General features: G+C 39.7%; 1 protein-coding gene across 2 annotated transcripts in view; it reads left to right on the top strand.

The window, feature by feature from the left end:
* The window catches only part of DGKH (diacylglycerol kinase eta), a gene marked incomplete at both ends in the record, with an annotated part of 163612 nt that overhangs the window by 131543 nt on the left and 17396 nt on the right, over positions 1-14673 (top strand). For both annotated transcript variants that reach the window (XM_082304376.1, XM_082304377.1), the window contains 8 exons: positions 162-438; positions 888-1016; positions 5502-5636; positions 7359-7476; positions 8974-9084; positions 9259-9355; positions 11197-11304; positions 14453-14566. In XM_082304376.1, the coding sequence (XP_082160502.1) occupies positions 162-438; positions 888-1016; positions 5502-5636; positions 7359-7476; positions 8974-9084; positions 9259-9355; positions 11197-11304; positions 14453-14566 (1089 nt within the window). The remainder of the gene's footprint in view (positions 1-161; positions 439-887; positions 1017-5501; positions 5637-7358; positions 7477-8973; positions 9085-9258; positions 9356-11196; positions 11305-14452; positions 14567-14673) is intronic.

Below are 14673 nucleotides of genomic sequence, written 5' to 3'. Positions count from 1 at the left end.
TTTTACGTAGACAATGACATAGACACTTAGGCACAGACAATTTTAAATCCTACTACATGGAGAAATTAGATCCCTCCCTATAATCTGGTACTTAATTTCCTGAAAATGTTCACACGTTCACTGGTTTTTGTGTGTGTGTGTGTATTCTTTTCCACTTTTAGTGCTCTGAGTTAAATGAGAAGCTAGACCTATTGCTCCAGGCCCTTCACACAGAAGCCCAGGCTGCTCCCATTCTCCCAGGCATCAGTCCCCCCATTGTGGAAGAAGAAGCAGAGGAGTTTTCAAGTGAAGAATCCTTGTCTGAAAGTAAAGAGCAATTAGCGGAGTGTGTCTCAAAGTCTTCCACCCAGAAACTCTTCAAACCAAGGGAACAGTTAATGCTTCGGGCAAACAGCTTGAAGAAGGCTGTGAGGCAGATCATTGAACAAGCAGAAAAAGGTGCACATCAGCAACATTTTGATCCTTATAGAATAATGATGCCTTTTTTTTAAAAAAAACTAGCGTAAATTTTCATTATTAAAGCTTGATTTCTACATTCTTATGTAGATAAAATTATGTGCTTATTACAAGCTGCAAGGAAAAGAAATGCAGCTTGTTTAGATATTGATGACTGTCTGCATATATGAATACATATGTATGCATGTGCGTGCACATATGAGTGTGTTTCTTTTGTAACTATTATTCTCCAAAAAATGAACGTTTCTGGCAGTAAATCTCTTATCAATGGGCAAAGGATTGCTAGACTTTTTCACTGAATTGGCAATAGAAATCTTTTGTTAATATTTTTAAACTGAAAGATAAAGCTACAGAAAAAAGGAAGCTAATTTTCCATTTTTGCAAATTTTCGTTAAATATCTTGAAACTTTCTGTCTTTTCTTAATAAACAGTTGTGGATGAGCAGAATGCTCATAGTGAAGAACAAGTGAACCAGTCCCCAGTAGAATATAGCAAGGAATTAGATGAATCCAAAGAAGAGGAAAAAGAGGAGGATACAAAGGAACTTGAGTCCCCATCAAGTGAGTAAATTAGGAATAAAATAATTTAAAATTATGCAGTCTTTTTAAAGTTGCATTATGGAGCATAGTTGGCTCCAAAATTAAAAACACTAGCATGCTGTTTCACTGGAAACTAGTCACAAATTTTAATAGATTTGGACAAATAAAAGCTGGGGGAAAAATGTGGGAGGTAAGATGAGCAGTCTTTTGGAATGGATTTACAAAGCTTAGAAGGTATTTGTTGAGGAGAGAAGTGCCTGCATTTAATCCAGTGTTTACACTCACCTTTCTATGTGAACCTGAGCAGGGACTAGAGCCTGGGTAACGGTGGCAACAGCATGTCTCGCTTGTAGGCATTTTAGGGTACATTAGAGGAATTTCTGTCAGTCATTTCTGTTGAAGGCGTTCCAAATTGTGTGAAACAGACGTATTTATTAATTGTATTGACAATGAAACTCTGATGTCTCAGCTGGGAACTTACCTTGAGACAGTTACTGGAACCGAGAGAATGAAATTTAAGTCTTTTATATGAAGTGGAACAGCGTAAAGCAGGAAAGAATATAATGAAAACCAGAGCACGGAAGCCTCCTGAGAAGTGGCAGTACTAAGTCACCCCCTCTATATGTCTAATCCAGAGCAGAAATTTGAAGAAAAGCTTTCGGTATCCTAGGGCTCCTTCCCATGAAAAAATTCTTGCATTGTTGTCCCAAATACAGGTCATTAGTCCAGCTAGTTCCTTGCAGTTATTGGCTGCTGTATAGCAAGCCATATAGCAGGCCACTATACCAAGCTGCTCTTGCTTTCCAAGGTGTAGAGCCCCCTACCTGCTCCGTCCTTGGTTGGATGGACTTTATCAGCTGCTCCTGTCTGAGTGCTCCCACTTTCCTGTAGGACCATCGTTCTGTCCTCGCTGTGGGGCTCGCAGGTTACTCTCCAAAAAAAGGAAGACAGCGTGGGTAGCCCATGCTGGGTTTTCAAATGCAACAGAAAGAACCCAGTTGTATTGTCTGTATCAAGAGCTGTACAAAGCAATCAGAATATTGAGTGATCTGAGTTTAAAACAACTTGCTTGGAAGGTAGCATTTTCATAAAGTAATAGCCCATTTTGTCACTAAGCTTTCCTTTTGGCTATTCAGAGTTTGGTTATTGTGCATAAAATGATATTTAGGAATAGCCATCTCCTGAGATAGCATAGTACTAATTCCCACATTCAAATGATAGGGTAAAATTTCTCCTTTGTGTGCCCTTTTTGAAGTCTGCCAGTGAGTGGCTGCAGTGGAAGAAAGAAGGACAATTTGTCTATAAGAGACCCTCGCTTACCTCCTCCCTTGCTTGGTTTTGTCACCAAGCCAATCCAGCCGGAGGTCGTGTTTGGACATTTTCCATCACAAATGTCAATACTGCATTTTGTGTTGACTGGTAGTTCATGTGCCAGGGTTGTTCAAGAGTCTCAAGCTGTGTAGTAATTTTAGGAAGGCTGCTTCTTACTATAGGTGGAAATTTCAGTTTTTGCCATATTACCAAAGTGGACAGTGATGCACTGCAGGTGAGGTCATGGAGAAACAGTGGTAGCTGGTGGACAGCAAAAGCCATTCTCTAGATATTTGGTGAGCAACTTACTGTGGCAAAATGAGCAAAGTTTTTTGGGATTTGCATCTGCTTCTGTTACCCTAACCCACACCAACATCCTCAAAAGGTGTTGGCCTCACGAGGGTCTGCTCTGAAGCTGGTGCCTGTGTCAGTAGCTCCTACCTTCGAAATACGACGTTAGTCTCTTGGGGCTTCTGTTGATTCAGAATCTCACATTTCCTTTTCTCCAGGAATGGATTTCAGACTTTGTCCAGTGATTGTCTCTTCATTGGCCCCTTTCCTTTTCCATTGATTATAGGAATCAATGCTTGTTGGTTGTCCAGTTTCAATAGTAGCTCATAGAGGATGCTGGCCCTACAGATGACCCAATCCTACTGCCATAAATATATATAATAAAAATATGCACATACGTATATCCATGTAGAAATATATATAAACCCCTTGTTTCTGGGTGATACAATTTCTGTGTTTATTGGGGAGCTGTATTATTCTTCATACATCTGATATGTGTGAAATAGAGTGCATATTAATGCTGTCAGTGGAAGATAGGTGTTTAGGGACAAAGCATGAAACATGAATTCAATTATCTGCAATGAAACATCAGTTTTATTCACTAAGGCTCTGATGTTTTTATCAGAGCATGAACAGTAAAAGTTTATCTTTATTGCAGTTATCCCCATGAGTCTCATCTGTCAAATAAAGAGCAGCTGCTCTGTTGATTTTCCTATTTAATGTAACTGCCTTGTTCCCAAGTACAGAGAGAACAGACTGTGTGAATAGCATTGTGAATTTTTCAGTAGCATTATGAAAAATAAATGTTAATTTTGTTCTGAATATTATATTTTACCTTCCAAGGATCCTTCTGGTCATTTGATGAAGACAGTATTTTTCCATATGTTAATTACCTTCATCTAAATATTTAATAACTCTTGTTAGATATCACTTGCAGTTTTGATTTCTTTTCATTTTTAAACTTCCTATTACAGTGTTTTGTCATGCACAGATACAAATCATTGTGTTGTATTGTTATCATGAAATACTATAGCATTTTGTGATAATTGCTAAGGCTGTTATACAGATGTTAAAGTCAGACCACTTGGTCAGACCTTTCATATAAAACAGTCCAGAAAATTTCACCCACTTATCCCTGTCCTGCATCTAATAATTTCTGTTTGACTTAAGCAAGTCACCCAGGAAGGTGTGTAATCATATTCCTGGGATACAAGAGGGTGAAGAATTTGCCATTTCATTGACTGTTCCATGCTAGATTATAAACACTGAAAAAAAAGTGAATGCCCAAATCCTTGCCTGAATTGATTTGAACACAATTTCTAAACCCTGGTTCTTGTTATTATCTTTGTCTCTAGATTTTCCCACTCTGCATTTTCTTTCCGTTAATGTCTTCATACAGTACACCCACGTTACTCTCAAGCTGAGTTATCATGATTGATGTGAACTGATCTGTCCCCCTCTTGCCACAAAAAAGGGTATATTTTATCCTTCCCACCACATTCCTGGTGGCGTTTTTCTTCTGCTTTCTTGGTGCTAGTCCTAATCATTCTATTTTTGCTGAATTAGTTTTCAGGTTTTGAGAGGAATATATCAGCTCACTTTGAAATCTTTTCATTTTTTGTTCTGAGCTTCTTCAGATGGTCAAGGTTGAAGTTGTCCTAAGCTGAAGTAGTTCTGACATGTGAGATAATTTGGAGCAGAGGTAGCCAAGAAATGTCTATGATCATCTGGTGTGCAAAAGCTTTCTACATGCACATGGAAATGCTATAGCAAAGCATTCGGTAATACCCAAACTTTCTTCCCTGGGGCACCAGTTTCTGGCGATGTCTGATGGGGCTGAATGTCACAAAGATTAACTTCCCCAGGCTAAAGCAGGCACTGGCACATTCTCTCAATCTGCATGAAACAAGTTCTGCCAGGAAAGTAAATTACAGCACCTGAGGTGTGCCCTCTGAAAAGCCTATCCTTCTTCATCACCTCCAGGGGCAGCCCCAGGGATAACTGGCCTCACTGAGCTACCAGTTCCTCTTTGTGAACATCTCTTTCCCCTTGATTTTTTTCTCCTTCTTTTTCCTGAGCCATTAACTGCCTTTACCACCATCAATTTGGTCAGCTACCAAACTTTGCTATCTGTCACAAGCTTTTATTGATCCATCTTCTGGACAATTTTAACAAATAAGTTATTTCAATTATTTTGGGGATTGCTGTTTTTTTTGTGAAAATGGAAAGATGATGGTAAACTGATGTCCCCTATGATCTCTCTAACTGCAGAAGACAAGAATGTCTGAACATGACTTTCCCTTCCCTTGCAGTTTTCAGGTCGGCTGTAGATAAAGATGTCAGAGTTTTGTCTGAGGTCTTCAGTAACCTGAAGCAGGCAGGGGGTCTATTTTAGCTGCTTGAAGCAAATAGCATGGCTGTCAAATAGGTACTTCCATGGCCTATGGGTTAGAATAGCTATCTATATTAAAATTGTTATAAATAATAATGAACTATATAATATAGGTATATTTATAAGTAAATATACATTGAATTTAAGTTTAAATTCGTATTACTTCATTAACATGTTTATCAGAAGCTTACTGGAGCATTAAATACTTACTGCATTTTAAGGTAGATATCATTCAAATTTTGCTAGTAGCTTGAAGCATAAGTTGGGAACTCGTCACATTGAATGCCATGTACATTTGTTCATTTTAATTTGTGCTTGTCACTTGATCTGTTTCTGAGTTTTCTTGCCTGTATTTAGAAGAAAAACTGGTGTGAGGGGGAAGGACATTTGTCACGGAATGGTAACAGATTAAATTAATGATTTTGAAATATTTTCAAGGCTGTAAAAACTATGTATTTGATAATGTCATAATAGGTCTAATTAGTGCTCTTACTTTTATTTCTTCTGCACAGTTAAAACTGCACCAAGATCTCCAGATCGACGTACAAGCCGAGGTATCCATTCTCAGACAGGCTCTTTCTCTGCTCCAGCCTTGGCTGCAAGCAAGGAAAACCTCCCAGTGCTTAACACTAGGATTATCTGCCCAGGTAATTATGATTTTGAAATCTGCTGTTCCTTACACTACTTTAATATTGCCTTCTGTTCCCCTGCTTGCTGTCAAATAATGATTTTTACTTCATGCCAGGAGCTCTGAATTTGTTTGAACCAACATACACATCTTTGTGTTGTATCATATAGTAGGAAATGCAAAATAATGTAGAAGATTCCTGATCGTTTGGCACAACACCAGATGTAGCACAAGTGTTGCGTTTGATTCTGGAGGATGAAAAATGAAATTCAGGATCTTAGAATCATAGAATCTCAGAGTGGTTTGAGTTGGAAGGGCCCTCTAAAGATCATCTAGTCCAGCCCTCTGCCATGTGCGTGGACATCTGTCACTAGCTCAGGTTGCTCATCACAAAAAATTTCTTCCTTATGTCCAGTCTAAACCTCTAAACTTCTTCCAGTTTAAAACCGTTGCCCCTTGTCACTACAGGCCATGGTGAAAAGTCTCTCAGTCTTTCTTATAAGCCCCCTCTATATTTTGAAAGGCCACAATAAGGTCTCCCCAGAGCCTTCTATTCTCCAGGCTGAACAACCCCAACTCTTTCAGCCTTTCTTCATAGCAGAGGTGTTCCAGCCCTCTGATCATTTTCATGTCCCTCCTCTGGACCCACTCCAACAGGTCCATGTCTTTCCTGTGCTGAGGGCCCCAGAGCTGGATGCAGTACTCCAGGTGGGGGTCTCACCAGAACAGAGTAGAAGGGGAGAGTCACTTCCCTCGACCTGCTGGCCATGCTTCTTTTGATGCAGCCCAGAATACGGTTGGCTTTCTGGGCTGCGAGCACACATTGACAGGTCATGTCCAATTTTTCATCCGCGTGTACCCCCAAGTCCTTCTATCACTCATCCTAGTCAGTGGAGGCTATGAAGGGGCTGAGGGACAGAGCCGTGTAAAGTCCACCCCTCTGAATAAGAAGTATCTGTAGATACCTCTTAGGAAACAGGTAATTGAAACTACATGAAGCTGCGGTGCAGTAAAAACAGTTGAAAAAAACATCTGTTCTTATCCAAATACAATTAATACTAGGGGGCACCAGTAAAACACTGTTTTAATTAACTTCATTAGTATAGTTAAAAGATAATGGAAGTGAGCTTACATTTTTCTTTAGGTCAATTTAAGTGAAAGCTTTTAGAAAGTACTTTTCTTTGTTTACATGCATTACACAGTGTTTTGTAGAGTGACTTCGACATTAGTTAAGGAAGGCATGTCAAGGCTGTGACCTTTCCACAAGTTAAGTTAAACTATGACTCTTCCAGTAGTAAAAAGGTGAGGATATTCCTTAGGAATATTTCCAAAAGAAAGGACCAAAAGAAAATCATGGACAGTTTGGAGGTGAAGATTAAACTAAATAAAAAGCTCTAGTAGTCTTTTTGGATGGTACGTCACCCATTTGGTTACTATGCCAGCTGGTAAATGTTGGCCTGAAATCCTGAATTTTCTTTTGTTTTTTTGTCTTTCTCAATGGTGGTACCTGAAGATTCAGCCACCGCACCGCAGCATAGCTGCCTTTCTGCTCAAGAGAGCCAGAGACCTGAAAAGATAATGAATATAGGTAAAAACTGAGATAGAAACACAATCATTGCCTATACAGATTTAATGAATATTTTGTCTCTCAGTATGTGTCTTATATTATGACAATATATGTTTCTCTGTTTATCAAATACAAATTGGTTATTTCTTTTTTTTTCCTGTTTTTTTAAATCAGGTTTGAGGGCTGGTCTAGCTGCTTCTATTGCAGGAAGTTCAATTATTAGCAAAATGTTGCTAGCAAACATCGATCCATTTGGTGCTACGCCCTTTATTGACCCGGATCCAGATTCACTGTAAGAATTATTTTTTTTCCAAATTTACTGTTTTGCTTTAGTTTGCTTTTCTTAAACTTTTTTTTTTTTTTACTTTTTTGTAATCTTTTTTTTCATTTTGAAATTCTGTTTTGCTGACATTTGGCAGTAGACTGCAAGGTCTAAAACCAGGTTGGATTGTGCCATTTTAGTCATGAGTAGTGCAGAATTGTCTTGCAGCAGCAGAAATAATAGGAGACGTTTGCTCACTTACCCCTTGCCCACTGGGTCTGAGAGGAGGAGGCCAGCAGTCCTTCAGAGCTGGGTTTTCCTGCCTGAACCGCTGGTCTGAACACAAGTTCAGCCACCAGCAAGGTGTTGAAGCAGGTCTGGGCACTTCGTAGTGGAGGAAGAAGTGTCCCCCTAAGGACTGGAGCAATGAAGCGGAAATTTTGTGTCCTAAGCTGTCCCTGCTTCCCAGAACTGGTTGTAGCATTGGCAGAGACTTATGGATAGTATCTGAGTTGCGGGCCACAGCTTCCTTAAAACAAAGCCCTGGTGTGCTAGCAGCATCAACCAGATATCTAGCACCAGCGTGCCTAAACGCAGCCTGGATGTGTCGTGGTTTAACCCCAGCCAGCAACTAAGCACCACACAGCTGCTCGCTCACTCCCCCCGCGGTGGGATGGGGGAGAGAGTCAGAAGGGTAAAAGTGAGAGAACTCGTGGGTTGCGATAAAGACAGTTTCATAGATAAAGCAAAAGCCGCGCGCACAAGCAAAGCAAAGCAAGGAATTCATTCAGTACTTCCCATCGGCAGGCAGGTGTTCAGCCATCTCCAGGAAAGCAGGGCTCCATCACGCGTAACGGTTACTTGGGAAGACAAACGCCATCACTCCAAACGTCCTCCCCTTCCTTCTTCTTCCCCCAGCTTTACATACTGAGCATGACATCATATGGTATGGAACAGCCCTTTGGCCAGTCTGGGTCAGCTGTCCTGGCTGTGCTCGCTCTCAGCTTCTTGTGCAGCTGGCCAAGCATGGGAAGCTGAAAAGCCCTTGACTGGTGCAAGCACTACTTAGCAACAACTAAAACATCAGTGTGTTATCAACATTATTCTCATACTAAATCCAAAACACAGCGCTCTACCAGCTACTAAGAAGAAACTTAACTCTATCCCAGCTGAAACCAGGACAGGTGCTCAGCCCGGTGTGGTGCTGCTGTCTCAGAGCTGTGCCCGGGGCAGCTCTGTCCTTGTATTCCACTGTTAATTTTGGGTATGGTGGAGCTAGTGCTAGGATAGGGGTGTGTTACAGTTTCTCCTTTGACCTACGGGAAGTAACTTGCACTTGCAAAGGAGCTAGCAGCCCATCTGTCTCTTTGACTGCTGTTGGGTTTCCCCAGGGAGATTCAGAGGAAACATCTCCTGACGTCTCTTGGTTGATGTATCTGTTCTGAGACCAACCACAATCTTGGTCAAAGCTCTGTGTGTCCAGGTACTGTACAAATGTACACCTAATGATCTCTTTTCTTCCAACAGGGAGGGATATTCAGAAAAATGTGTCATGAACAACTACTTTGGAATTGGATTAGATGCAAAAATTTCACTAGAATTTAATAACAAGCGAGAAGAGCACCCTGAAAAGTGCAGGTAATATAATTGTCAGTAACAAAGCCAAGATATATTATGTCAGTAACAAAGCCAATATATACATTATTTTCTTTTCCTTATCTCTTTATTTGTATTTCTTAACTTTTTCTCATCCTACAAATACATAATAATGTGTGTATTTCAATATGTGAATCTTATTTTACCTGTTTTCAGAAGTCGGACGAAAAATATGATGTGGTATGGAGTTCTTGGCACAAAAGAGCTACTGCAGAGAACATACAAGAACTTAGAACAAAAAGTTCAACTTGAGGTAAATTTTATTTATGAGCAGAATGAGTATTTTTGCTTCCGCAGTCTGTAGTGAAGAATTTGGGCTTCCTCTTGAAACCTTTTAGAGTTCTTATGTCAACCCAAGCTGACCTCAAAGGCACTGTGTAAAGATATGCTATGCAAGAGGTGATTCCCCAGGTGTTTTTTGGAGTAAAATGTCAGTACTTAAATATTTTTATTTAAGTATTTTATTTATTTATTGGATTTTGACCAAGAACATACAGAATTTCTCTTTTTACTTCATGATAACCATTTCATATGGAAGTTCATGATATTTATATGAAGATAGCTTGTTAAGTTGAAAGAATAATTTTAAGTTACTGGAACTCTTTCTCACTCCTCTGAGATTAAGGCAGATTTTGTCTGGTAGCGGCAGATTGCTGTTATCTAAAGATTGAGTAATTATCAAGGAATTATGCAGTAGTTAGTGAATATAATGACAGGAAAGAACATTATGTATGCTGCAGATAGAATTCTAATTTAAGGATCTTTTGAATAAGATTCAAATAAGATTCAATAAGGCATTCAAACCTGACCTTTCCATAATTATTTTTGAATATTTCTGGAAGTAAACCAGCAAGTAGAAATTTCATATTTAGTATTGCCTTGCATAATATTAGCCTTATGCTAATGTGTGATGAGGTGCTCGGCATTGGAAAATTAAAAATATCAATTTCAGGAGTTGGAGGCAGACCTCTACTATAATACAAATGGCTGTGCAGCAACTATTAATATCACGGCATACTTTGGATACTGTCACACTTTGATTAAAATGTTAAATTCTGTCTTGTTGCTGAGATTAATCATAAAAAGAGAGCACTAAGCACATTCTGGAAATAATTTTGCATCTCTTTCTCTTCTTGATAAAATTGCTACAGATTTTGTCCTTATTTCCTGAGGATTTTTATTTCATTTGTATAATTTTAAGATCCTTCTGTGGGACTGGTAACTTGCGGTAATGTAGCAATCTTCTTTAAAGGCAACTTTACCTGCAAATTCGTGATCCCCAAAGTGACACCTGAATCTAGCATTTGTGACCTTATATTTCCAACTTGCTTCAAATCAATGCTTGTGGCACTGCTGCAGGACTGCACTTTTGACTCCCAGTTGAATGATTTGAGATCATTGGGCTCACCTCTGCAGGCAGTTGTACTGCTGTAAGTCAAGAGTGATTTCACTGAAGTCTGTAAATTTACTCTTGGCCATAAGTATAGTGAGATTGACCTATGTTATCCCATGATTGTGTTGAGTAGGACTTGGGGTTGCTTATGGGTTTTGGAGGATAAAGAGGTAAGAGAGAGAGAATAAATGATCGGTCATAGGAGCGTCCTCTTACCTGCAAAATCAACAACTCCTAGCCACGGCCAGGGTAACAACTGTGGGGTCATTCCTAGATTTGCTTGCACTTTTGGGAGGAGAGTGTTATTTTTACAGGAAGGCAAGTATACAAATGCTAACAACACATAGATTTAACTACATGTTTGTGGCTATGCCAGAAACATTCTTGGATTTTTTTGCGCCCCCCTCCCCTGCTTAATAGACTTAATTAATGTGAAATTGTGAAACTCTTTCTTTGAAGAGTCATGGAACACCTCTGCTGCAGATACTAGTGGTTTTTTCAGCTCTGCAAAAATTGGTGCTAAGATTGGGAAGAGGAGGTTTGTATTAGAGCTGCTTCACAGCATGGATGGAATAGGCTTGTGTCAACCTATTAATGACTCCATCCTCCCCTGCCAGCTCTGTTGAATCTTCATGTGTTAAAAATGGCTGATTACTTTTATCACGTTATTTATACACTGAATGAACTTTTATCCATTACAGTGTGACGGACAGTACATCCCCCTTCCAAGTCTGCAGGGCATAGCTGTGCTAAACATTCCCAGCTATGCTGGTGGGACTAATTTCTGGGGTGGAACCAAAGAAGATGATGTGAGTATCATCATTAAAGAGAAGTAACCTTCTGGGTGAAACCAGCAATAAATATTATGAACTGTTCTTCTCATTTAATTTTAGTAGTAGTAGCGTATAGTTTGGACAGCAACTCTTTTTCAGGGAGGCTGTTTGAGTTTAAACTGTCTTGTCTTGTATTTGATTTTTTTATTGAAAATATATCGCATGATTTTTCACTCTCTGTTGCCTTCTGTGTGTCCATTCCAGCAAAATGTTCATAATAAGGCTTAATTATTTTTTTTAAAAATGTCTCTATGAGGTAGTATTTTTAGAAATTAGTTTTATAAACAGAGACGCGAATAGTTTCTCTCTATATTGTTTTACAAACTCCTGTAAATAAGGTTTCTCAAAGCATAGATTCCTCTGTTTGCTATATTCTAACAATCAACAAGGTAGACAAGGATAATCACTCACAGTTTATACCTGAATTTTCCTCCTGTTCTTCAAGCAGCTTTGGACTAAGGGATGGTGATTGAAAAAATGAGGACTGATGCATTTAGTGACTTATAATTTAGTGGGGGTAGTAATCTGGTTTTTAAATATTACTTTCAATAAGCTTCTAAAATATTTTAGGATACCTTTTTTCCCTTTTTCCTCACATCTCCTAAGAAATGTTACACTACTCAGATATCTAAATGTCTTACAACTTGGAGCAGTCTTACTGCTGCCATCCATTTCACGCACAGTGCAACAATTGTAATTCCTAGCACATTATCCTAATTCTGCATGTCCTGATTTAGTGTGTGTGAGGTCTGAATCATCTAAAACTGTAGTTGCAAATTAGCTTGTGATTCTAATGTAGACAATCCAGGACTTTTTTTTCCAAAATGCTTTTGGTTTCTTGTGAGTTACTATCCTTTGCTTATTTACATATATATATACACACACACCCCCCACCCTATAAAAGTCACAAAAAATATTTAAACATGTTTCAGTGTCTGTTCTTATTTTTGGTATATGTCAGAGGATGGCAGTTGTGTTTATATTTGGCTATGGATAGCTAAAGTTTTTATATAGTCCATGTTCATATTCATAACTTGAAAGCATCTCTAACGTCTGCTCAGCTCATGTTCAGGAGTTTCATTTTCTCCCTGGACTGCCTCACTGAGAGAGAAGATCTGTCCTAGCTGTCATACCGGTATAGAGCAAATGTGTGTGTCTTGGAGCAGTTTTTCTGATATTCTTAGTCTTCTGGTGATCAGGTGTGCCAGCAAAGTGACATGTTTGTTGTGGACAGAGTTAGGAGCACAATTCACTGCTTTGGTGCAGTCTTGAGTGACTGATCATCAGAGGTGGTGGTGGTGGTCTGAAGTGCTGCTGGTTCTGCTTATCTGGATACAAAAAAGATGTTGCCTTGACAGCTGCAAATATTCCTGAAACATTATTGGTACGCCAAGCAGGGCAGCCGCACACCGACCGACTTGAGCAGGTCTTGTTTAGGCATGCTTTTTTCATGTCCAGAAGACGGGCTGGAAACACAACGTGCAACAGGAAAGGAGGGAAATGTTTCTTGAACGTTGATCTGTAGATAATTGTTTGCCTTTATTAAAAAAAAAAAAAGGTATGATTGGTTTTCAGTACAGATATGTTTTACTGGTGGAGAGACACAGCAGACTGGGTTGTGGTTGCCCATCCTTTTGCTAAAATCGAAGCACAAAATAAATGAAATTTTACAACTACTTTTTCTTAACCCATGCAGAACTGGCCCTGTAGATGTCAGTTATACTTGTTAAAGCTGGATCAAGGACTCTCCATACTTTTTGCCTTGGAATAACAAAATCGCCCTCTTTGCTTTTTTCAAGACATTCACATCCCCATGTGAAAAACAGAAAAATTTCCATGGAAATAGGAAAAAATCAGATGGAGAAACCTTTTGCTTCAAAACAGTCTAGACCCAGTAAAATTGGACTTCCATTCTTTGACGCTCATCTGCTCAGGACATTTCTGTGCAATCCTGCAGTGCTCTGAAGCGAAGTGCCACCTGGATGGGGCACTAAACTATGGCAACTGTGCTGGGCAGCCCTTTCCCTGAGAAGCCTCCTCAGCCTCCTGGCCAAAGCCACCGCTCGCTGCACTGGGGTGAAGGCTCCTGCTGGCCTGCTGGGCAGCAGGGACCAAAGTCCCTGACCCTGTTCCCCATCCTCTCCCTCCCTGAGCCATTGCTGCAGACACTATCTGGATTACACAGTCCTGGATCTGCACCCTCTTATTCTTCACCTCCAGGAAATCCTCTCTCAGGTGCCTCTGATGCAGCTTGCTCTGCCCATGGTGCCAACTGAGTACCACTCAGAGAGGTGATCTCTCTACCCAATAAACTCTTACTGGAGTGATTTCTCCTGCTGGTTTTTCTCCCTCATTGCTCCCTATTGCATATCTGGATGAAATGGTCAAGCTTCAAGTGACCTTAGTGTGGTATCTCCTGCCAGACCCAGTTGAACTCCAGCCTAAGACTTGTCCTGTGGCATGGCTGAATTCCCCTGCAGGACACCACGTGGCAATGGCACACATGAGACTTCGTGTGCTTTGTTTAAGCTCATGGAAATTCAGCGTCTTGGCTGGATGTCAGGACGTTTGTTCCATACAGAAGCATTTTTCATATTTACAGCGGATAATTGTATACAGTGCAAACAAGCTCCTCTTCAGTATGAAAGCCGTGTTTAACAAAGCCAAGCATGGACTCGGATGTTGGTTTCCAGAGAATTCAGAATATAAAAAGATATGCACTTCTGAGAAGAAAACCACCATTATTCCTCTTAACTTCAAGAACCTCTTAGATACTAAGTATATTAACAAGCAGAGATTTGAATTGCCCTTTCATCTTGCCTTGAAAAACATTTCTTAGTCTGCATGCTGAAACATGCCATCCTTCCTATATAACGATATGCCTCATCATTCAGATATTTGAGATGCTATTACCATTGCTGTTTTAAAATAATATTTGCCTATTGTCTACGGTATCTCACTCCTACGACTTTTGAGAGACAGTGTAGTTATTCTACAGTAAATAAGTTAGAGCATTTAAATGTTTAAAATTTAAAAAAACAAATCTGTAAATGAATCTGTACTTCATTGAGCATGCAATCTAAGCACTACATTTATCATCAAAAATGGAATATTTTCCTTTCAGATATTTGGGGCTCCATCGTTTGATGATAAAATCTTAGAAGTTGTTGCGGTATTTGGCAGCATGCAGATGGCAGTTTCAAGAGTCATCAAACTGCAGCACCACAGGATAGCTCAGGTTTGTTTCTTACTTGAAAGTACACAACGTGGTTGGCAGCAGTTTGGGATGCTGGTAAGCAGCGGTACTCTTGATGACCACCACCCTATGCATTAATAAAGCCCTGA

This window comes from Platalea leucorodia, assembly GCF_965183815.1.
Source record: "Platalea leucorodia genome assembly, chromosome: 2".
In the NCBI taxonomy this organism is placed as follows: Eukaryota; Metazoa; Chordata; class Aves; order Pelecaniformes; family Threskiornithidae; genus Platalea; species Platalea leucorodia.
This window is presented reverse-complemented; position numbering and strand designations above follow the sequence as displayed.